General features: G+C 39.6%; 1 protein-coding gene across 3 annotated transcripts in view; it reads left to right on the top strand.

Annotated features, from left to right (window-relative positions):
• Lama2 (laminin subunit alpha 2) overlaps positions 1-14,694 on the top strand; it is a 549,107-nt gene extending 534,413 nt beyond the window's left edge. For all 3 annotated transcript variants that reach the window (XM_013110210.3, XM_013110209.3, XM_005065788.4), the window contains 7 exons: positions 3,990-4,102; positions 4,404-4,593; positions 6,538-6,693; positions 8,115-8,268; positions 10,750-10,880; positions 13,080-13,302; positions 14,329-14,694. In XM_013110210.3, the coding sequence (XP_012965664.1) occupies positions 3,990-4,102; positions 4,404-4,593; positions 6,538-6,693; positions 8,115-8,268; positions 10,750-10,880; positions 13,080-13,302; positions 14,329-14,486 (1,125 nt within the window). In that variant the 3' untranslated portion in view covers positions 14,487-14,694. The remainder of the gene's footprint in view (positions 1-3,989; positions 4,103-4,403; positions 4,594-6,537; positions 6,694-8,114; positions 8,269-10,749; positions 10,881-13,079; positions 13,303-14,328) is intronic.
• The last annotated feature ends 11,399 nt before the right edge of the window (positions 14,695-26,093 follow it).

The raw sequence follows: 26,093 nt of genomic DNA on the forward strand, positions 1-26,093 counted from the left end.
GAGGGGATCCCTGTGTGTTATATTTGTGGATATTTCTCATCTAGAATGACAGGGATGGAATGGATAGCCATCTGGGCTTATCAATACAAGAAATGTAATGATGTGTTCAAATGGGACAAATGTCTGCACTGTTGACTGCAAGCCTTCCTGAAAAGCATGGCCCATGGGGACTGGCATACAACAAGTTGGCTGCATTTATTTTCTTTGAATCCTGCTGGAGAGTTGAATGTAGCACTTACGAGTTCTGCTGGAAATGAAGACTTCTGATAAGGTCTCGTTGGGAATTGAAGAGAAGAAGTGAGCTGAAAAGGAAGACAGAAACAGCAATAGAAAGGGATTCCTGTAGCAACATCAATGCTACAACTTTAAAAGCTGTGTCCAGTCAAAGCCATAGGATGCATCAATTGGACACTGACACATATTTAAAGGGAAAATACACATTCTCCACACTCCCCAGAATGTGTCTAAAGGCATATCACTGCAGAGGCCCAGTTCCCACCAAAGAGCTCACACACAAGGAGTTCACGTGAATTCACAGACACAGCAGCAGGCATTGTGCCCGTCAGGACAATGAAGTCGGTGCTGGAAAAGTACCTATTTAGCATTCACCCACAAAGATCATCAAAAGCAAGCATCAGATGGGATTTTAGCCCACACTTATTAGTGGGATCATTGACTCATGAAGGAAGAAAATTACACAATTTTTAGCATGAGTCATCATTTGCTGCCCGTTTCGATAAACACAGTCGAAATCTCTGCTCTACAGCTATCTAAAGTCAAAGTACACTTACAAAGAAACCACATGTTGCCTTGGATTTGATCATTTGTTTTCAAGTGTCAACTTTGCATCAGGAATTGGAAATGGCCATTGCTTTACTCTGACCTGAAATTTAACCATGGGAGGGTTTGCCGGGATAACTGAACTCTTGCCTTGTGACTGTGGCTCCAGGAAACACGGCTTCCTTCAGAACCCTTCCAAACCACTTCAGGCCCTCATCAACAAATACACTTCTCCACTAGGCTCCCCACATCCCCGTGCGCCTAAGAATTGTCATCTGCAAAGCAGAGACAAATCATTTTGTCCTTTACCACCATTTCCCCGTGTGTTACATGTATTATGAGGTGTCGCCACCAGGTGGCAGAAGTGTAACATGCTGAGATTGATGAGCCTCTGTTGAGGTTGATTTTTAGAATATTATTATTGTTGTTGTTTTAACATGTTTCAGAGATTAGTGTTTCCACAACACAAGGAAAGACCTTTCTCGGGCCCCGCCAGCTGGGAGGAGTAAGATAAACAGCTCCAACCTCTCTTGCTTAGCTTAGGTTTCTATGGAGGACAGGCTTGTACAAACGTCCTTGCTGACAAGATGGCTTCATGCTGTGAGAAGTACCATTTTCTAGTTGCTCCCGGGCAGAGCCCACTTAGAAGGTTGTAAAAGTCAGACAGCTGAAGCTGCGGTGAGCAGTTCCACGAGAAGGGAGGAAGCAGGCAAATCTCTGTAGTGGACTCTGGACACACCCCATGGTCAGATCCCCCAGGTGATGGTGATTGGTCAGGATCCAGTGACGCCAAGCAAGGGGAGAGATGTAGATTTGTGGGGAAACAATGTATTGGGAGAGAATTGTTTTTTAACATTTAAGTCCTAACCAAGGTAGATATATAGTCCCATAATCCACTAGGGTCACACTTCTATCCTTTGCCAAGGACCAGCGTTATTAGGGGATATAGATTATGAATATATTGCCGAAGTGATGTGCAGGGTATGCATCCTGTTAGCAGTTGGTGGTAAGAATCTGCCAGTGTGGCTATAATGAGGGTGGCCTGTTAGAGAACGGGCTTGTTCCCACTTGCTTCTATGGCTTTGAGCACTCTGAGGACACTGTTGTACTCGCTGCTCTTCTTGACTCTCACATCCGCCCTTATACAGAGGTGAAGCTGGTCTCTTACATCATTCTCCTCTCTCCTAAGCGGTTGGGCTGTAAGATGATGATGGGGTCAAAGGACCCGGACTAAATCTCTTCCAACTAAGAGAGATTCTGAAATGACTACCTAGAAATGTAGGTAATATGTTCAGGGTGAGTGGAACTGCTGCTCAGCTGTAGATCTGTTCCAAACCTGTCCACTCTACCGACAGGCAGAGTCATGGTGTTCAGTTACCAAATGGCATTCCAAGACAAAAGCTGTCCAAAACATCCCACTAACGAAATACCCAATCTTTACAACTGCCATCCTGGTCATTCACAGAGCCATACTAGAAAATGGCATGTCACAGTATTATTTGGTGTTAACATATTCTTTGGTGAATGGATAAGCAGCCGAAGCAGTAGTAACAGCAAAATTCCTTCAGGCTGTACATTATTGGTTCCTAATTCCTTGGCATCCGCTGGCTTTTTCAATGTCTGTTTTCAGAGCTAAAATTTAGAGATGTTTTGGGGAAATTCCGTTCCCAAGAACTCACAACATACAGATTCTCTCAGAGAATTCTAAGGAAAGCTGCATACATGTTTGCTGAGAAGGTACTCTGTACAGGAAATACCCCCAAAATCCTGATAAATGATCCGTGTTCTATTCGTAGCCTTTGTGGGACAGGACATTAAGCTATGAAGACTTTCCATTTGGGCTTTCTTTGTTGGCCATGCAATAGCAAAGGTACCGTATAGTAGTGAATACAACTATCCTGTCCTACCCACTGGGCTTTTGCAAAGCTGTCATAACTGACCATCTCCTGGGAGGCAAGAAAGGAATTATCTCCATAAAAAACAATTTTATAGCTTTCAAAACACTTTTAAGCCCCTTTACCTGCTGTGGCATAATGACACCTTTGACTAAGCACAAGAGAAAAGAGAACGAGGCTTTTCCTTGCATAAAGATGTCCTAGGTGCTGATGAGTCATGTCTGAAAGAAACACTCTGCTGGGGAAGAATGCCCCTAATCAAAATCCCGCCCTGGGCTGTTTGGGAGGCCCTGCTTAGTCAGCGTTGACTGGGGCGGCTGCTCTTTCATAGCTATTAATCTCAGATCTGAGACGCAGATGTACGTGTGTAAGGGTGCATGTTATTGTTACAAGTTCTTCAATAGCCTGCCACCTGCACACCAAGCTAGCCGGTGAAAATAGAGAGCCAGCAAGGAGAAGACTTGTGGCTTTGTCATTTGAAGTGCCTTGCTTCCTGAGCTGTGTGTGACAGTCCAAGTCATCAGGGTTGGTTATGCTATTGGTGAGACTGTGTGCAAAAGGAAAAAGCAGGGCCCCTTCATCAAAAATTACTATGAATTTCCAGGTGGTAATAGCACAGCATTAAAGCGAGTAATTTCACATCTATGTACCTAGCTGTCCCTCCTAAGCACCCCAGGAAGCTGATCTTGGAACAGCAGCAGTGGAAACGGTGTATGGTGGGTTGCACTTAAAAAAAAAACTCTCATGCTGGTTGCCTAGCAACTGGCTAAGGCCCTGAATGGGCTGACTTGCAGCTTTAGATACACCATCTTGAAATTCTGAATTTACTGCAACCTTCTAGTAGACTGATAATTTTAGAGGGAAAAAAATATTGTAGTGGGAAGTGGAAAGAACCACATTTTTCTACTCTTCTAACCCACACGGCTATCCCATAATCCTCCCTGTTCTGTCTCTAAAAACAAAACTCCTCGTCAATGAAGTAAATATGGAAAAGAAGTTGCCATTTCCCCAGCAATACCAACCATGCTTTCCTTAGAGAGTAAGGAAACTACAAGTATATCAATACACTGTTTTTTAACATGTTCCTTTAGCAGTGCCAGGATATGTTAAGGAAAACTAGTTCAAATCCACTGAACACATAAAAAGCACCTGCCCATGCTGCAGTTTGCAGAGATGAGTAAGAGGGGATTTTCTTCTTGAGGAATTCTGCGTTGTTCGGAGTCATGGAGGGAATAGATAGAAGCAAGCAGACTGCAGGCTCGGCTGTTAGCAAAAGACTGTGATTTCTCATCTCCTGTCCTTGGTGTTTCTCAGGGCTCTTGTGTTGCAGAATCAGAACCAGCATTTCTGGCAGGGACCAAGCAGTTTGGGCTTTCCAAAAACAGCCACATCGCTATTGCCTTTGATGACACCAAAGTCAAAAACCGGTATGTATTATTCTAGAATACGACACAGCAACTGATCATCGAAGCACCGACTATTCACATTTAATCAAGCCTAATCAACTACATGTAAATCTCTTGCCTTAGGGTTTGTTTGCTCTTAATCCACCGAGGGAAGTAGAAAATAGAATCCTGTTTGCTTTGAGCTCACATGCAGGAGATACATAAACCTAGAAATCCCCCTGTTACAGATTTCATGTCCTTCATCAAAGTGCATCCCTCAGATGCTACCACTTTTTCTTAACCTGACAATTTTCTGTTTCTTTTTCACATTCGTATTTCACAGCCTCACAATTGAGCTGGAAGTGCGAACAGAAGCTGAATCAGGCTTGCTCTTTTACATGGCTCGGATCAATCATGCTGATTTTGCTACTGTTCAGCTGCGAAATGGATTCCCCTACTTCAGTTATGACTTGGGAAGTGGTGACACTAGCACCATGATCCCCACCAGAATCAATGATGGCCAGTGGCACAAGGTAACAGTCTGGGGTTGTGGGTAGCATTCTAAGAAGGGTCCCAGAGACAGTTTGAACCTCCCCTACAAGCACTACTTTGCCAACTCAGACCCCAACTCTACAGTTCCAGGGATGTGGCAGAGACTGAACAAATGGTCAGCGGTGTGTACAGTGACCAGAGCCTTGAGAATGTGTTTAGAGCTGAGTAGGTTTCTGCTTCACCATATGAGCTGATTGTGGTACCACAGAGTCCTGTTGTTGCTCTATCACTGTGGTTCCCAAGCATCTGTCCACAAAACAAGGCCAGGCAATAGAAGACTGTTCCACTGGTTTAAGTGAGATTCAGAGGACAACTGGGTGTGTTCATTATGACGCTTTTGTTTTCAGTTTATGGAAATAATGTTTATTACAAGACTGTGCATTCCTCTCTACTAAGAAATAGTATGTGCCCAAGGTAAAAGTTGGTGACATTAAGATGGGCCCCAAGACCTAGCACATTTTGACCTGAAAATCAGGAGACTGGAAATCTCTGCAATACCAACTTTAAGGGGCCCCGAGGTACCATTTCCACCAACAGTCATTTGTAACAACTTTAAACATTGGCCTTATACCCAGAAACTGGTGGTATTGTAGGCACAGAAGGCTCATTTGCCAACTTCCTCCTCTTTGGTTTGGCTGCAAGTCGATAATATACGGCTTGATTAAAACAAAACCTCAAAATTTGTCTCTGCACCTGTGATAGCCTATTAAGTAAAGTTTCCCTAGGTAGACCAATAAAATATGTAATTTTCAGAGTGAGCCATTATTAGATGTTGGATTTGATATATTAACCTGCTTTGGCTTGTCATGTCAGAGAGAAAGCCACAAAGCAGAAGAAAATAGAATTACAATACAAACCACAGGTCAATCAGCCTGTTACCCCGGAAAGAAGCTATGAGGTCTTTTTTGCTTGAGACCTTCAAAAATAGCAAGTGTGGCTTCTGGTAAGGGAGGTCTTGATAAGGTTCCTTCTGTTCTCTGGCTAATGGAAGAATAAATAAACACTTGAGAAAAAAAAGACATATTAATGGACCACCAAGTTAAGATTAGGAAAGGCAATTTATGTAGACTAGTTAGCCTTAATTGTTAGGACAGATATCATTTGTGAAAGTTTAGAAAATGTACTTCGTACATTTAAATATCAGAATAGATATTTAAAATGTTACACTATTTTGTAATCCTGCCCTAACTTGCTTTTAGAGTACTTTTGTGCCCCGGCATTTAAAGGCTTACATCTTCCCTTGGCTAGATGCAGACTCCCGGGCCTCACATGTCTCCCCTTCTCTCTCTCACTTCTGTCATGATTTCAACAGATCTCAGGTTTGCGTCTTCCTCCCTGACTTTAGACCAATCATCTGCTACAGAAATGGCAATGCCCCTCCCTTGCCCCAATCATCCTTCCTATAATTTTTCACAAGGAGGTCTGAATAGGTGTACATGAAGTTATATTAGGATCCCAGACTTTGATCATCCAGTTAGCACACTGCTAAAGGGAGACATGGAAACTGAGTGCAATGATACATGCCTATCATAACCATGCTGGGGAAACAGAGGCAACAGGTCCTGAGTTCAGAGCCAACCTCAACTATATAGTGAGGCCTTGTTTCAATAATAGTGATAATGATGAAGAAATGAATTTTATATCTCTCTTAGCTCAAGTTCAAATTAGTCTGCCAAGTTCTTTATGACATACCCACCTCTGGGGCATAGATTTCTATATATGTTTCTGGAATTTTATCTGATATTTAGAAAAACATTATATTCAAAAGCAGCATTTGATATGCTCTATAAAACATATCTACTTTCACTTATAGCATGGGCTGAGCACATAAGTGGTATCATTTTCCCTTGGAAACACCATGAAACTTCGTATGTCTTGTACTTTTGTTCAAAATTGTCGTTAATGATGACTCCTTACTTTTATAGATTAAAATTATAAGAGTGAAACAAGAAGGAACTCTTTATGTAGATGATGCCTCCAACAAAACCGTTAGTCCCAAAAAAGCTGATATCCTGGATGTTGTGGGGATGCTGTATGTCGGTGGATTGCCGATCAACTATACCACACGCAGAATTGGTCCAGTAAGTGTCTAATTCCTTGTTGCTTATTTGGTGGATTCAGTGACTTTTGCATGTATTATTTTTTAATTCTAAGGTCCTATGTCTCATGATTACTTACTGGTATGTAGGAAAACATCTTATTAGAGAAAGGGAGAAAGTCTTCTAGGTAGCCTTGACTATGTGAGATATTACCACAAAACACTAAAGTGGACATAGTGTCCAACAATCTTGGTTTGAGTATCTACTTAACTAGATATTCACACTGGCTGTATGACCTCAAGCAAGTCATTTCACTTCTCTTAAATGAACTCTCTATCTTCAAAATATGGCAATAATAATACCAACAACAAAATGAAGATTCTATGAAAATTAAAGGAGATGATACATGAAGGTGTTTGCAAAAGGGTTAACATATGGAAAGCACTGGACAACAAGGAAAATAAAGGTATTGATATTCTTTTAGACCTCTCGAGAGATGCACAATTTAAAGAGTAGCTACCAAATTTTGACTTTAGAATTTAAAAGCTTAATAATTGTACAAATTAATATTTGCCAGTTAAGTTTTGTAAACTTGGCTTGTGTCCTGGCTTACTTTGGAAAGCACAATTCTGAGAAGTGGGGATTAGGGTTTTTGGTGACTGCATTATAGGCAAGTGTGACAGACTTCTCCACTCAATTAGCAAATGTCTGTTTATGCATCAAAGCCCATCCCTATTACAGTCATAATGTTCAGTACCTGGCTGTGTGTTTATACGTGTATGTGAATAGTATATATTCCATTTTTCATAACTATGCTGCCTACCTACCAAAAACAAGAGTTTGGAGTGATGATAGCAAAAATGACCAACTCAAATTTCTAAACCTTATGGACTATAGTGGATCAGAGCATAGAATTAAGTTAGTTCTAAATTCCATCATCCCTAAAATATTTTATACAAACTTTCATGTTTCCTGTATATATTTTCTGAGGGGAGGGACTGTTTCTTTCATTGGGTTTTTCTTCTAAAGGAAGTAGAACTGATTGAAACTTTTTTAGTAGGAACGGAAACATAGATCAAAACAGAATGCATTGATAGTAAGGTTAAGAAATTATCCATAGAAACATGAAACCAGTAATATAAGAAACTAATCAAATATTACCATGCTCACATGGAGCTCACAGCTCTATCAAGTCAACAGTCACAAAGTGTGACTCAGTCCTTGGAGTACCAGGTCCTTGTGGTCCTGGCTAGATACATCCCAATGGACAAGTTCAGTGTTGGATTGTGGTCTGCTATACCGTCAAGTCTAGGGTACAGAAGTCCAGACCCAAGCAGCTCTGAGGTATGTTATGAGACAACTGGCTAATGACAGTGCATAGTGTACCCCACAGATGACTGACTACACATGGAGACAAAACATTGCTAAATGTGGCTTCTATTTCCGCTGACCCAACTGCTCAGGTGACCTACAGTCTTGATGGCTGTGTTAGGAATCTTCACATGGAGCAGGCCCCTGTTAACCTTGACCAGCCGACTTCCAGCTTCCATGTTGGGACATGTTTTGCAAACGCTCAAAGGGGAACTTACTTTGATGGAACAGGTTTTGCCAAAGCAGGTGAGGTACTTCCACATTCTTTCTGCTTTGAATATGCACGATGTATACACACTGACTTCTCGCCTATGCCAAGAAATAAAAGTCCCCTGGGTCCTGAACTATTATTCATTATTTAAACCAAAAATCAGTCTCAATAACTAACAAAAAGAAAAAGAATACCTCTAAAACATTCATATATGGTTTGTGGGGGCAGAGGCTGTAGTTCAATGGTAAAGCATTGCCTAGCATGGGTGAACCTCTGGGCTCATTCTCTAAGACTGCCAAAGCAACCCGGTAATGGCAACAAAACTCACATGTGTGATTCTGATAAGAACTTACAGGAAAAAATAAGTAGTGGGGGAAAAATTATATTTAGAGAGTCTGTTCCATTTCCTTCACTACAGGTCAATGACAGCAAAATAAATATCACTATGCAAGAAGGCTCACATGTCATGGTCTCTGGAGTGTTCTCAGTCTAACTTTTTGGAAATGAGATACCATTTTCCTTTCTTCCTTTAAAACTCCTTTCAGGGTTACATTTCATCTCTCTCTCTCTTACACACACACACACACACACACACACACTTTCTCTCTCTCTCCCACACACACCACACACTCCCACGCACAACAGTGCCTCTTTGTCGTTGACAATGAAAACATATGTTATTTTGTTTGGTTTTAAGTATAAATTTCCAATATAAGTCTGTGTTACTGAAATTGAACAGCACATTACAATAAAAAATGGAACTAATCTCTATTTACATAAACTCCCTTACATTAGTTAGTATAAGAGAAAAATAAGGAACCCATAATGTATGAATGCCAACTATAGGAAATGAGTAAATGAGATATATTTCCTTCCTTTAAAAGTATATTGTCAACAATAAAATTTCAGTTTTCTGAGAAATCACAAGAAGGGAAAGAAAAATAAATTTTAGATACTGTAAAAGATGCACAGTATTCTGCAGATTTATTAGAAGGACTAGTTCTGTTTGTGAGTTAGGAATTGTTTTCTGGAGAAACAGATATGTGAGCAAAGCTTTATTATATTAGTTGAACACTTCATGCAGAAGTTGTGGGAGTAGATATTACAATACTCCAACATGGTCCAGGGAGGAAACCCCACCTCGGTAGAAGCAGAATCCCAAAAAAAGGGGGGGATGTGTCAGGTATGGAAATACTAAAGGATATGATGGAACTCAACAGTCATGTGCTGTGAAAGCCAAAACGCTTCTCAAAATTTCTGCATATTCCCAAGTGGCTGCCATACCATTCTCTTAGCCAGGTTTGGTGCAAGCTTTAACATCTGTAACAAATGGATGGACTTGTCACCCTCCTACCTATTCTTGGAACTGGATCAAAATGAGCCAAAAAAAAAAAAAGAAAAAAGAAAAAAGAAAGGAGGCAGTCACTTCTTCTATTCCCAACAGCTCCTCCCATCACTTCAACTTACAGCAGAATACAATTCACAGAAAACTTGGGCAGGCAGAGTTGCAGGTTACATCCGTGCAAGTCATACAAATTCAGTATCTCCGTTCTTAAAAGCTTCTCGGCCACCCAGTCGCTGGACATTTTATTGGCCTCCTCGCTACCTGCTACCTCTGTGTTCAGTTGCAGTGCCTTACATCATTCCTTTCTTCTTTTTACTTCTCTCTTGCTGCTTTATTTTCCAGAATAATTCAGCTCCTTCTGCTCTTTACTTGAGAAATGTGTTTAAAATCCATCCACCCTTTCCCATGCAAAATCATCAAGATCCCCAGGAGAACAAAAAAATCTAGCACATAACAAGTGCCACCCTTCACTGGGGACAGCTGTGCTCACGCATGGTATTTATTGCTTGCACAGTAAATAAAAGTTAGAGCGAGGATTTTCTTGAGGGCTTTTGTAATATTCTGTGGAGTTCATGTAGTCTTAACTGATCTTAGGAAATCATTTTATTCCTAAGTGCAATATCTCAAGTTCTTATTTAAAGGCTGAATAATCTCTGAGCCAAATATTAAAAAGTCTGGAGGAAAAAAAATTGGCTAGAGTTAAATAGAAAAGATTATGTTCTAGAATATTTCCATAAAATTATATTTGCAACTCTTCTCTTCATTTAATAAAATATGTAGGATTGTTTAACCTCTCTCCAATCACTGTAGTGCCATTTTGAGCATCTCAATAAAGTTTTTACTGAGTAGTTATTGAGATGCTTTATTCAACGCTCAGACTTTTGAAATACTCACACCTGGCTTTGGAGTCCAGTCTTAATGTGTGCTCACTCATTTGGTTATTCAACGATTCCATCTCAGCATGAGCTCACTCATTCAGCTACTCAAGGACTGAAGCTGCACTGTGCCAGACACTTAGACATTTCCAAGAGTAAAACTAGGAGTAGAATAGATAAAGTCCTGGCCTCTCGCATTAGCACTCAAAATAAGCAACAGCAGTGAATTACACTGTTAGTGAAGCTACCGGTTACAATTATTTGGCCCCAAAATCTAATCAATACTTTTTTCCCAGTTGGAGGCTTCAAAGTGGGATTGGACCTTCTTGTAGAATTTGAATTCCGCACCACAAGACCCACTGGAGTTCTCCTGGGCATCAGCAGTCAGAAGATGGATGGAATGGGTATCGAAATGATTGACGAGAAGGTGAGTGTCTGCAGCCCAAACACAATCTCATGACACTGGTGTTTCCACTCAGCTCTGTTTTCAGGTCTTGCCACAGTCTTCATCGCAAGAAAGTTAGATAGCACCTTGTCATTCTTCCAGGTCGTCACAATCCATGTACACTTTTATCACCATCATCCTGTACAGCAGCCTGTACTTTAAAATGTCAGGCCACACCAAAATTGTGCTGACTAATTGTGGGCCAAGTGGTTTTGGATGCCCAGCTCTTAGTGTGATGCTCCTAGGACATCTGTTCTCTCTATGAGCCTAGTTTACAAAACTTCTGGTGCAGAGGAAAGGGAAGAGGCTCAGATAATCTGAAATCAGCCTTGCTCTTACAACAGGCCAGCATCTCCCCTATGACACTGAGGCTAGTCACATACCAGTTCCCAGTTTCCACTTACAAGCACCCAGACACTTCTCAAAAAGAGCAAACATATACAAGTATTACTAGTTTGTGTACAAGCAATAACCTAATTTCACGAGTTTTCCAATTGACTCATATATAAGGACTTCCACTGTGCTTTTATTTCCCACCTTAGGGTCCTGGTGTTGCCCAAGAAGAAACATGACAGGGTGATCTAAAACACAACTTCCTTTCCTCTCTCTCTCCTTTTGTGTTCCTCAAGCCATCTCACAAACCACATAGAAAAAAATATCCAGGACTTATAGGCAAAAAGGATTAACAAATACACAGATAAGCAAAACTTCATAGATCTGTTGAATTTTGAAAGCCTACATTCATTGTATGTCACTACATCATGCGATTTTTCACCAGGTTCTTCAGAAATGCAAAATGTCATTTTAACAAACTCGACTCAGCGTCCTAAACTCTAATATTTGCGTTAGTATGTATTTCTGCAAACTTTTCACCTAGCCTTATTAATCTTTTTTAAACAAAATATTTCTTTCGTCTACCTTGTCAAGTCTATTGCCAAGCTGACTAATGTTTTCAATATTTCAGCATGTTCCTTTTCTTCATCAGCTTCAAAGGAACCCTGATGTCTCAAATTTCAGGGACCTTTCCATGTTACTAAAAACAGATTTTTCTCATTTAAACAAGAACTTCTAATCAAGTTCTCCCTTGTTGGGAATTTAACTGGCCTTCTGGCTCGGGTCTTTGGCACCTGTGACATAAAACTTGCCCAAAAGAGTAATTTATGTAACTCTTAATCCTGTATATAAAATGAAAACCATGTAGGAGAAAGAAAAACACAATTAAAAACATCAAAAGCTTACATTTAAAAACAATCCTTTAAAATAAATTTGTAAGTCAATTAACGAGTTATTTTAAGCAATATCTCCCAAGAAAGTTTTGTGAGGTTCACCGAGAGCCCTCACATTCTAAAAAGATGCATGGTAGAAAATCTTTGTGGGGATTGGGTTCTTTGCTGCTGCTGAATTTTCTTCTGTGGTTTCTTGGAAATGAGAATCAACAGCATACGTATTGTTTAGTAAAGCTGGCAATACCCAAGAACATGGTTTGTCACTGGGTCCCAAGTTTTAATTTTGCATGTCAGCTTTCCCCTAGGGTGTGTGTGTGTGTGCTTGACTGTGCATGTACATATGCAGATACACATGTACAAGGGCACACATGCACATAACAATGGCCAGAAGACACTGTACACAGCTATCCTGAAGAGCTATCCACCTTACTGTTTGAGATGCTATCTGTTGCTGGTTTGGAGCACACCAAGCCAAGTAGCCTGGTGGGCCAGTGGACCCCCAAGTTGCTCCCCTTATGATGAGATTTTTTTCACATGAGTTCTCAAGATTACTCAAGCACTACACTTCAACTGTGCCCCTTATTTCCACCTTTTAGTACTGGCATCTCACACTAAGAAAAGGTAATCTAAACTACACCATCCTTGGCCCCCTCTCCTTCCCTTAGTCCTCAAACCATCCCATAAACAACAGAGTAAAATATCCAATAACTCAGAGGCAAGGATAAGCACGTGAACGGATAAGCGGAAGGGAATGCTTCAATCAACTAAGTAGTTTTAAGTGCATATCAAGCGCTTTACTCACTGAGCTATTTCTCCAGGCTCAACTTTGGTCCAGATTTTTTAATGTTAAATAGGCCCCGGTTGTATTCACTCCAGACTCTAATTTCCACTGTGTGGGCTATGGAGCTTTCCCCTACTGGAGCCACCTGTGACTGATCATGCTCCTACTTCCCAGATTATGTTCCATGTGGATAATGGCGCTGGCCGATTCACTGCGGTCTATGACGCTGGGATCCCAGGCCATATGTGCAATGGACAGTGGCATAAAGTGACTGCCAAGAAGATCAAAAACCGCCTTGAGCTTGTGGTAGATGGAAACCAGGTGGATGCCCAGAGCCCAAACTCAGCATCCACATCAGCCGATACAAACGACCCTGTTTTTGTTGGCGGTTTCCCAGGTAAGTGCTTGCTGCTCCAGCAAACATGTCCTTTGCTCCTTATGCGTGTGGTTTTAAACATTTATATTTGTATAACCATGTCCAAAAATGTGTACTTAAGGGTACTTGCTTCCCAGCCGTAGAATCTCCTCCCATAAATAACACTTGACCTAAAATTTCCAGTCTGTAAAATAAGAAGAGGACATTTATTTAAACCACATGGGGCTAAAATTTTCATAATCACCCCCGAAGTTTTATCTAAGGGGAGGCTAAAGCTAAAGGAAATGAATTTGACTTATAAAACATATAAAGCATTTAACAGCAGTTGAGGCCTGAATTGTGGGGTCTTTTTATTTCTTATTTTAAAATTAATGTATCAGAGGAATCATAAAACACTGTCGAACTTATTTCCTCCAGTTCTGGAATTCTCCAAGTTAAATGTAGCTAATTTCCCACGTAGGTTATTATAGAGTTTATGTATTTATATTACAAAGAAAACCCAAGCAATAAATCTGTATTTTAAAAACCCTTCCTCAACACATTAAATACAGCACATGAACTGCATAGTTACCTAGAGCCCAGGAACAAACGTGTCGAGCTGAGCAATGAGGCCATTGCTTCTTCCTGAGCACTGAAACAACATAAGACTCCTGGAGTGAGCTGTCATCATTTTGAAAGGACAATTCTTGTCCTCCCTTATGCAAAGCCCTTCTGCCTAGGTAGCAAGAATAAAGCGCAGAATTCAACACAGGTTGGCAGAGCAAAAGACGTTAGAGGAGACTGACAGCGTCTCCTTCCAGGGCTGCTTGTGGCTTTTCTCTTTTAAATTTTATTTAATGGGCATGGATGTTTCTGGCCCACATGCGTGTCTGTGGATCATGTGCATGTCTATTTCCTGTGAAAAATGGCATCGGATCCCCTGGATTGGGAGTTACAGACAGTTGGGGACCCCGTGTGGGTGTTGGGAGTAGTGGTCAACCGGTGGTAGAGTACTTGTCTAGTGAACACAAGGTTTCTGAGCTGAACCCTCTTATTCTGTCTTCTCAGATGGCCTCAATCAGTTTGGCCTGACCACCAACGTTCGGTTCCGAGGATGCATTCGATCTCTGAGACTCACCAAAGGCACAGGCAAGCCACTGGAGGTTAATTTCACCAAAGCCCTGGAACTGACGGGTGTTCAACCTGTATCATGCCCAGCTACCTAATAAAGAGAAGTTCAAGCCTGTGAAAGGTCTATCAAGATGAGCGTATCAAGTTAAACAATATACTTTCCTATGCATATTAATAAAACTAATGTGTGCACGTATATAGAATTCTTTGTTTTCAGGTGGTGATAATTCAGACCACAGATTGAATTTTAATTCAAGTTCTCTTTCAATCTTATGATTATTAAACCAATTATATCATTCTAAATAATTGCATGTTTTGTATGATTTTATAGATGAAAAGTAACTGACCATAAAATGAATTTGCAATATACCCGGAGGCCATCATTTAAAAAAAAGGCTCATGCAATTTGTGGAGGCAACTATAAAAAGAGACAACATCTATGAATAATTGTGCCATCCCCTTCCATGGCTGTTGGCTTTGGCATTTGTGTTCAAGCCACTGAAAACAAGTGGAAAGCAATCAGGTCCTTCAGTCCCTGTGTTTGCAAAATCATTAGCAAATCATTTCCCTAATCCAAGTTCATTATTAGAGCATTATAGTCGCCTTATGAGTGAATACCTTTTCATGCTGCAGGTTGATAGTATAGATCAGATTCAGGCCAGTGAGCTTAATAATTACTTGATTTTCTTGTTTGATAATGATTTATAGGCTTCGAGAAGAAGCCAGAGCCAAACTGCAGAATGACAGTGAAGCTCAAAGCCTTTGCTACTGTAGTGAGATTGTGGACTCTAGCTTTACAAGGGAGAGTTCACACCCTACACCCAGATGGAGAGGAAGCAAGGAAACAGCATTTGTTTGTGTCAGGTGACACGCCACCAGCAGCTTCAAAGACATTCCCCTTGAGTCCTTCTGTCATGTAGTGTGACCTGACAAAGTCATTCCTATAAACAGCAACAAAAAAAGGTCTGCTTTTTATTCTTTATTTCTTTCTGTTCAGCCATCTTCAGAGGGGCATAGGTTCTAAGACTAGCCTGGATTTTATTCATCAAGTTTAAAAGGAAACATTTCATTTGCCATCTTTGGAAGAAATGGATGTAATTTAATGATTGAGAACATGCAAAGCAGTGGTCCTCAACCTTCCTAATGCTGTGACCCTTTAAGACAGTTCTTCGTGTTATGGTGACCCCCAACCATAATATTATTTTCATTGCTACTTCATAACTGCAATTTTGCTACTGTTATGAATCAAAATGTAAATAACTGATATACAGGATATCTAATATGCAGCCCTTGTGAGAGGGGTAACTACTAAGAGGTTGAGAACCATGGATGTAAAAGAACAGGAAACTTGCCTCACTAAAAACACTTAAGCACTGGGACAGTAATCTACAAGGAAGGTGTTATCTGCTAAGTGAATGAAGGTGTGGTTTCCATCACTGTGTTGGCAAATGTACACTTAGCATTTTACCATTAGCCAGTTTTTCTGCACAATTTGTCCACACATTTCTATTCTATTGAAAGAAATTCCTTGGGTTTTAAAAGGTATTTCCTAGGAGGGAAAAAAAACCAACCCTGTTATGAGATACGGCAGTTCTGATGCAGTCTACAATAGAAGGGATTTAGTAATCTTCCCATGAAGAAAATCGCCACTATTAAGAAATAATTATCCACGATGCCAACTGAATTTTATAGTCATTTGAAATTCCTACCATTATCATGATCTTGGTTTTTTCCAAACACATAAAAATTCTATAATCTAGTTGCCTCTTAATCAGCCTTTAAGCCTTTAAACTATTTGAAATTCAGTGTCTTGAAAATGCAATCGTTACTTCTGCAGTGGACCTTGACATAAATTATTGGGGTTATTCTGGATACTGGGTAAGATAAACATGAATAAAGATGCTTTCCTTATATTAAAGAAAATACCCTTTTCCTCAAGTTCTGCTAGAAATGATACATAAATATGAAGCCCAGGTGCATGATTGACACTCCTATCAGAGGTAAGTCCTGCTGAAGTCAATTCTAGATAAATGCTTTGGAAGGGGATGGTTCAGCATGTCCTTTGACATCAATGTTGGGCCTTCTGATTCCAGGCAGACATTACAAATGGCTTAGGTGCATTAACAAACAAAAAAATTATACATGGATTTTGCCCAGTACCAATTAAGCAACAATTTTGAGTAGGGTCCTTGCATACACACACACCCCAGTTTCCAACTGAGTCTAGTGTATGTCTGGGAATGGAAACCTCAAGTCTCCTGCCATCTCCATATTTCTTTAAGAGGGTCTAAAGGGTAGCCTGAAGTATGACAATGTGCTGAAGGTCCCACATTAGTGATATTTTCCAACATGGCTCCTGAAAAGTTGCTGTGAGGCAGAACTCACTGCCTGGCTTTGAGTAGATTTCTCTCACCCTAGGTTCATACCGAAGGGTAAACTCATGACTGTGCATGAACACAGCCTATCTAGATTTTAAAATCAAAAATAAATTTTATGAAAAACAGACGTTTCTCTACAACATACTTTAATTTCCCACCTCAAACATCAAATTAATTTTTATCCCAAAGTAAGTTAAATTTTATTTTACAGTCAGACCTTCTCAGAAATTATGGTACCTCCCACCACATGCAGCCACCATGAAGAAAGGTAAACAGTTTTCATTTATTTTCCAAACATTCACTCCTACAAGGTTGTCAGCCATTCATTTTTAAAAGGTACACTTGGTACTTTGAAAAAACAAACATTTGTGAGGGTCTTTTATGGAAGTTACCATGGTAAATATGCCCAAGATTGGAAAATACAGAAGAAAGTAGACAGACCTCAACCCCAAGTCACCAGACCACTGACAACACAGCTCCAATTAGTAGTTATAAAAATTATAACTATCTTCTGCCATTTTTATTTAATCTATTGTCCCTGACTACAAAGACCTGCTAGATTTCTATTTCACAAAAGAAAAGATGATTTTAAAAAATTTAAATCTTCAGATTTTATGGAGATTTTATTGGGCTTATTTGTGTATAATACAGATAAAATGATTAACATAAATATGAAACAGAATAGTATTTTTTTCAAATGTGAAGTAATTTTTACAACCACCTGCAAATATCACACTTCTGAGAAAGCTTTCTTGTTTCTTTTTATGTTTTTCTATTTAATCAGTAGAGATATTTGAATACATCAAAATGTAGTTTCCTTATTTGCTTGACTAAAATCCCTACCTTTTGCAGGTTCAAAAGGCACCTGGAAGGAAAGGCCATCTGGTCTGGGTGCTAAAATCAAACATTATTTTAGAATTTGGATAGTGGGAAGCATTTGTACCAATTACCTAAGTGGTATGATGTGTGTCCATTAGTGATACAGAAATGTTAGGGTGGAACTGTGCCCTCACAAAATCCATGCACAATCCTAATGCCCAGCTCTAAATATGACTAATTTTGGAGATGAAACCTACAAGGAAAGAATTGAACAGAATGAGGCCATAAAGTTAGACCAGTTGAAATGTGACCTTCAAAGAAGAAATCAGAACACAGGCTTTAAGAAAGAAGCAGAAAGAAGGCAGCTACTCACAAAGTAAAGAAGCTTTGAGAAGAACCAATTTTCCTGACATCTTGAACTTGGACATCCAGTATACAGAAATGCCAGGAAACAATTTTCTCTTGTTGATACTACCCAGTCTGTTGGTCTCTGTTATAGTACTGAAAGCAAACTAACACGGTATTCCTTTATTGAAATATAAATAATATTTTTAAATTTAAGATTCAATCATCAACAAATTCGAGGTTCTTGAATGGTGATAGAGAAATCAAATGTTTTGAAAGTAACTATTGTCTCTTGTGTTATGATTAGGAAAAAAGTTTTAAGAATTTTCCAAAGTCAAAGAGTGTGACTCCCTATGTGAAGAATTAAAATAAATCAATTTGTCTCACCCTGCAAAAAACTCAAACTGGGTCAAAAACCTTAGCTTGAAAGTAGACACACTGAAACAGATATGAGGGAATACATCAGGATGTAGGAATAGGCAAAAAAGAATTCTAAATAGACTTCCTCATAGTGCAAATAGCTATAAGAATTTGTAAGGAAGATTACATAAAATGAAAAGCTTTGCACTGCAAAAAATATCAAATAGCAAAACGAACAGGCATACTACAAAATGGAGGAAAACCCTTGTCATCTATGCTTCAGACAACGGGTTAATATTGAGACTATATAAAGAATTTCAAGAATTAAACACCAAAACAACTTAAAACATTCAGTCAATAAATAACTCAATTAAAACTGAACAGAAAGTTTTCAAAGGAAGAAATACAAAGGGCTAATAAATATTTTGAAGTGTTCAAGATCTTTAGCTATCAGAATGATATAAATTGAAACTATTTTGAGAATCCACATCCGTTCTGTAGCAGACTACTTGTTGTACCCCTTCCCTCTTGGAACCAATTCCCAGCAGATCACCTCTCTTCCACACTGTTTCTCTACCACCCCACCACTTTGTCTTAGCTGCTTCCTGGTTGAAGTAACCAAGACAAACATAGTAGGTATTTGCTTATATGTGGATGTTAGCTGTTAAGTCATTGTATCTTGATAAGCAAGCTACAATCCATTTGTCTTAATTAGGGTTTCAAGTGCTGTGAAGAAACACTATCCATGTCAACTCTTACAAAGGAAACCATTAATTTGGGCTGGCTTTCAGAGGTTTAGTTCATTATCATCATGGCAAGAAGCATGGAAGCATGCAGGCAGACATGGTGCTGGAGAAGGATCTGAGAGTTCTACATCTTGATTCAAAGGTAACAGGAGGTGAACTGTCCCATTGGGTATGGCTTGAGCATATGTGAGATCTCAAAGCCCACCTCCACAGTGATGCACTTCCTCTAACAAGGTCATACTTCCTAATAGTGCCACTCCCTGTTGCCAAGCATTCAATCACATGAGTCTATGGGGGCCAGACCTATTCAAACCACCACATTTCCACTCCCTGGCTCCCATAGGCTTGTAGTGACAACATAATGCAAAAATGCATTACATTCAACTTTTAAAGTCCTCATGGTCTATAACAGTCTCAACAACATGTAAAAGTCCAAAGTTCAAAGTCTTTTCTGAGACTTGTGCAACTAACATTTTTAAATGATTTTTGCTTTTGAAATGAAGGGTCACTCTCTACTATATTATATATGAGAGGGGGGAGAGAGTCTATAGCTTTGTCTGACCTGGAATTCACTTTGCAGCCCAGATTTGCCTCGAACTCATGGCAATCCTTCTGCCTCAGCTTCCTAAGCTATGGCATATTTAAATCAAGTGTTTTGTGTGTTCATGGAAAATATTAGACATAGCTACATAGAATTATAAGCCAGGTAACTAATGTTTCACATAGTAACAATTCCTCAAACTGTTCAGTAGAGGGAACTATCTTGAGAGATGGTCTGGGTTTGAAGAAGCCATCATTAGCTATTTGATACATTTAAGTGCTGCTGTGTTTCCCACATCCTCTTGGAGTTCAATGCCTCTGTGGGGACTCACCTGATAAGGTAAGAGACCAGAAGAGTGGGCATGGTGAAAAGTGGTCACTGGTTCATTCAGAAGATGGGTTGCTGGTTCCTGAAGAAATCCCCATGGAGTATAAGAAAATAGGATTAGACTTCTGATGACCTGAAAGAGTAACCATCCAAGAGGCCCCAAAGGTAGGAGAAGTGGTCTTTTGTGGAAAAGAAAACTCAGAATTTGGATTTAGATTTGGTGAATTTCAACTGTCAGGCATGTATTGATGCTGTGAACAGTTGGATGGAGACTGGAGGTCAGGAGAGAGATTTGAACTATCTCCATAGTCATCAGGATTATAATGCCGTTTATACAGGACTGAGTGGGACCCATAACAAGACAGCAGGAGGACTCTGAACAATAATATTAAGAGCCTTCAGAGTAGAGGTATCAGAAAACTGTGAAGAACCTACAGGCAGGTACAGGAAATGTCTAGATGCTCTTTGCAGTGTGGTACTAGGCTCAACTTCTACCTGGGCTATAGTAAAACTACATGTGACAAATAACTTGCAGCTTTTCCTAGAAGACACAGGTAAGTAAACCAGATAACCCCTAAAGTCACAACAGCCTGTATTTTACTGAATAACCTTGTTCTCATATTTCACTGAAAAATTAATTGCATGGACATGTACATCTTACCAATTTCTGAGACCTTTAAAATTACCATTTCCCTCATTAGTTGATGAGTTAAAATCATTGGTATTTTTACTTTATAATTTTCTGACAGTCATAAATTTTCATCTTTGCAAGCTAGACTTTAACAGAGAAGGAAGCAAAAGGAAGTAACAGACTGAATTTGCTCAAGTGAATTCAAAACTAAACAACAGTTCACACAATTTATTTATGATTGAATTTTTTCAACCCTTCTAACCTTCTGTTTCCATTACTGCATTTCTTGTGAAGTAAATATTATTTTTAGAAGCTACTTTAATGCATTTTTAAGCACAGAGAAAGAATTGTAGCTCTTTACATTTCTTTATAGTCTCTCTCATTTGCTTGGCCTTAACTTTTAGAGAGAGAGAGATTATTCAGATCTAGTCTTATCTTTGGGTAATATAATTGGAACCAGAAAACCAATTATTTGTAGTAAAATACGTTTATTTTCTTTTTTCATTCTTTATTTCCTTTTCATTTTTTTCTTTTTTCAGACAGGGTCTCCTGTAGTGCAGACTACATTCAAACTTGTTATACAGCCAAGGATGGCCTTGAACTTCTGATCCTTTAACATCTACATAAAGAGTACTAGAATCAGAGCCATGTGTTCCACTCAGCTTATGCAATGTGGGGGATCAAATCCAGGGCTTTGTGCATACTAGGCAAGTATTCTACTGTTTTATCTGCCTGACCAAAATTTATTTATTTTCTTTACAAAAGTCAGACCATTTTAGCATTTGAAATCTTGAATAGCACACCATCACAAAAACATTTTCTAAAGTCACTTTATAGTTCTGCATTAGAGAAAAAAATGACTTTTTTAATTATAAAAATTAGATAATTACAGTATTTAAGGTAACTATATATACTTGATTTACTAGCAAAGTCAATGATCACACATATAGCTAAAATAAAATGATTGCTTGTTTTAAAAAAAAATCACAAAAAGAGCTATCTGAACAGATTGCCAAATATGGAGAGACAGTTTTGAGTTTACCAAGTTACAATGCAGCAATCCTTGTAGCCTTCACAGAATTCACCTAAAAAACTCTGACGGGAATCTCAGGGAACTAACGGGGCAATCATATCTCAAAACTCACGTGTTAGCATTAAAGACTCTTGACTGCCTATGGAGAGTGACAGTCCATACACATCAGACCTGGTAAAAGGACAAAGAGAACACTACCAAGACAAGTGACAAATCACACCCACCAAATGAGGCTGCAAAGTGCAGGCACTGCTGTGTCCCTGAGCTGTACTTTACCAGTGAGTCTCTACAGCAAATCCAATGCCAGGCTTGGAACCCCCTAGGATCATTTAAATAAGTAAACAGCAGTTCATATTTATTTCAGAAGATGCAACAGATGAGGGTAGAGAAATAGGGAGGAAAAATAGAAAGGAAAAAAGGAAGGAAGGAGGGAAGGAAAGGAGGGAGGGAGAGGGGAAAGGGATAGGATAGGGAGGAAAATAGGAAGGTAGAAGGAAGGGATGATGGGAGGGACTGAGAGAGAAAACATTTAGACTTTATTATAAAGGCCATGCCCACTTTAATTTTAAAATGTAAATAAGAGCCAACTTACTGAATAATGCCTATGATTTTTGTCTTAGTATATTAAATGAATCTTGATATTTTAAAATTCAAGGACATTGCATGGGCTAAAAATGGACTAAAATAAATTTTATGATATAATGTTTGCATTTCTTAAAATTTTATACTTTAAAGTATCAATTGACTCATTTTAATACTTTTTTTTAGCTTCTCTATGACAACAGGGACATTTCGCATCACTATATATAGGCACATCTCGAAAAGAACACCTTGTAAATAAGTAGAAACCGGATGCTTCCTTTTTTTTCCTCTTTGTCACCGGTTTTTAATGTATTACGGTCAGTCATAGTGTCAGATTCACAATATAAATTATGCCTCTCATGAGAAAAATGTGAGTTTTTCATATTTTAGCAAGGTGTCCAGTATCTTGTATGAGTAGTAACTGTGTGACTGAGCTGTGGTGTTTTTATCTGGCTTTCATCAGTTGGTTTGTGTTAATTAGGGCTCTCTAGAGGACAAAGGAGAACTGATAGAAGGAGATAGAGTGAGTATACATTACAAAGGACACCCTTTGGGGGAGGGGGTGAGAGGACACAGCACCAAGGACTCAGGCACTGGGAGTCAGTGAGTAGCCAAGCATGCTGCAGACTCCTTTATTAAGGAAGTCAGGCCTGCCTTTATACCCCCTCCCAAGGTCCCATTGGCTCAGATGACTGACTCCACTGTGTTGTCCTTTCTCATTGGTTTCTCTGGGTCAGGTGGTGTCTCCTCGGCAGTCTCTGGGTAGAGGCAGGCTTGGCTCAGGGAAGAAGTGCCTGCTGCGCATATGCATGCACATGTGGGCTGGGACTGAGTAGTCCAACAATGGCTGTCCCAAACTAGAGAGGCAGTAAATCCTGTGGCTGCTCTGTTGCTGAGGATAGAGGACTCAGAAACCCTAATCTAGTACTAAAGGCCTCGAGGATTCCTGCAGAGTCAGTGGTTTGGCTTCCATGTTGGAAGGCTGAAAAGTCTGGGCGCTGGTGGCTGTGATGGTTGTGGCCATGGGGGCAGCCAGAATAGACGCACTCACTAGCAGAAAGTGAAAGCAGACAGGCAAAAATCAGTAAATTTCGCTGAGGCCTTCTTATACCTGGGCCATATTGAAGGTGCCTCCCATTCTGAAGAAGGGTCTTTCAATCTCACGTAATTCTTCCAGAAATTCCCATATAGACTCATCCAGATCCATGTTTCTTAGGTTTTTCCAGGTTCAACCAGATTCACAAGATTAATACCTTAGCAGTCATGCTTACTTGGCATGCTCTAGTGTTTTCTCAGCTATGAGTAGTTAGAAGATTAATTTCATATCACTCTAAATTATATAATGCTTTTAAAAAGAGAAACACAAATATTTGCTGCCTCTATATTTCAAAGACAAGGACTCCTTTTAACACACATAATTATTCATGAGGAAGTATAGCTTTAGCAAGAATATCCAAACTGTATTTCTGAGACACATCAGTGGGTCATAACATCAAATTACAGGATTGTAAATGAGCTATTTATATAAGAAAATTGAATGAAAGGGGAAAACAGAATGGCGACATAAAAGGACATCATACAGAGTGAGACTGCTTTACCAACAACAGTCTTTCTTTGTGAGCACACAGGCTGGGCTGTTATATAAAGTATATTTATAATACATGCTAGTATCTTTGCTTCTGTGGATTATAGTTTCAAAAGGTTGAAGTAGATGTCAGCATAATTAACGCTATAGGAAAATGCAGAGGGGAGGGGGAGGAAGGAATGAATAACACAATGCTATGTTTTGAATGAGAAATGTCTCCTCTCCCAGTTGTGTATTTATCACTTGGTCCCCAGTAGGTAGTGCTGTTTGGGAGGGTTCTGCAACCTTTAGGAGGGAGAGATTTCCTGTAGGGAGCATACTTGAAGGTTTATAACCTTGCCCCACTTTCTGTTCAATCTCTCTGTTTCCTGCTCCCAAAGCCATGCTTTCCCTGGCCCTGGCCGCTATCATGCCTTCCCCATCATGATGGACTTTATCCTGGAACCAAATGTCAAAATACACCCTCTTCCCTAAGTTGCTTTTGACCTTGTTATTTTACTATAGGAAGAAAAGTAACTAATACAAGTGACTTTTTCATATTTTTGATAAGAAATTAAAAATAACAATAACAGAATAATCTTTATTATTATATTAAGAAAATGCGGACAATTTATCCACTAAACCAAATAACATTTGTTTCCCTGGACATTCTGTACCATTAAACTAATACTATCCTAGAAATACTACACTTAAAAGTATGGCTTAGCCAGGCTTGGTGGCTCAGGCTTATTTTCTCGGACTGAGGAATATGAGGCTGAAGATTTGATATGAGTTCAAGTCCAGCCTGGACTAGAGTATGAGACCCAATGTCTAAAAGCAAAAACAACTCAAAAATTTAATATAATTAATAGCTTCCTTAATAGTAAACTGTTTTGATTCCAATTGATACCAAGGCTTCTGTCCACAAGCTCATCTCTTCAAGGATCAAAAGCCTTGTGGACAGATTTCCAGAGGAGTCACAGAGCTGAAGGCAGAGTTAACACAATATTTCTCAAAATGTAGCCTTTGAATTAAAACATTGCAAAACCATCTCTTCGCTTTGCAGGCTCAAAAGAGCAGGCAAGGGAAAGACAAATAAAAGACAAAGAATAATTTGTGTTAATCAAATTTCAATGAAGAATAATGTATTTCTCAGGACCAATTTCTAAAAATCACATCAAGACAAAACTAATAAAAGTTATGCATAACTCATGTATAATTACGTTGCGAAGAAAACAATAACCTCCATTTTGTGTGGGATGCTTTTAAAACTGTGACCAAAGTGAAGAAATGGTACATTCATTGCACTTAGGGAATGAGAGGAGACTTCTCCCCCACATCCATTTTCCTCTGGAGATTTATCATTCCATGAATTCTTTTCCATAAATAGTGACAACTCATCAAGTGAACTTTATCCCATCCTCCCACCCACAAACCCTGGGGTGATAAGAATGCTAATTAAGACCATGGTGTTTCCAGTGAGGCCTCTTGGAAGCAGTGCATACCCCTCCTGAGGGATTGCACATGGAAGTAAGGTTGTGATAGCTGGGATGGTGACTCCTGTGTGGGGAGACCTGGATATGCAAGGAGCAAAGGGATGAATGGAGATCAAGACGGTATTTTGAAGGGTAGAATAGAGAAACACTATTCCAGAACTTGCTGTCACTCTCGTCTTTCTGACCAGCATAGTTCTTGTGTTTAAGGCTTGTAGTGGGATTTCCTCACAGTTGCAACAATGAGCTCTAATTGCCAGACACAGGAACTGCATGGAGGCACTGTGTACATGAGTTCTTAGACAGTCTTCCCAACAGTTCTTGGTGAGGGTACCATCATCTCCTCCCTATTTTAGATATGAAACAAGAGAGGCTTAAACTGCTTATGTGTTCATCCTGATGCTTTTTTAAAATGAAAACTTGTAAGATTAAAGTGGAAGAGAGTTGAAAAGTATCATTCCTGACTCTTCTTCCCACGGATTATTCCGGTACTAACAACACATGCAGTCACTATCGAGATACCTCACATACGATCTTATATTCACGTTTCCAGTTTGTAAGCAACAATGGGAAACTAGCCAAGAGTGTTCATTAGCACAGATAGGGGATTTCCTGAAGACAAAACAGCAACCTGAGCTCATAAGGGCCACAGCCAGGGACTGAAGCAACGAGGTCCTCCCTCAACTCTGTGCATCCATTTCTGCTTCCCACAGAACGGGCTCAGTCTTCTCTCCTTCGAGATGGTACCTCAGCATTGGCTGCTGCGAATAGGTACCCCCCACTTATATCAGTCATTTTTTTACAGGGACCTTGGAGAAGCTCTCGCTGCACCCAATCTCAATCCTAAAGCACTTAACACTGTAGCAGGTTTGGGGTGGACATG

This window comes from Mesocricetus auratus, unplaced genomic scaffold (assembly GCF_017639785.1).
Source record: "Mesocricetus auratus isolate SY011 unplaced genomic scaffold, BCM_Maur_2.0 Super-Scaffold_100018, whole genome shotgun sequence".
NCBI lineage: Eukaryota > Metazoa > Chordata > Mammalia > Rodentia > Cricetidae > Mesocricetus > Mesocricetus auratus.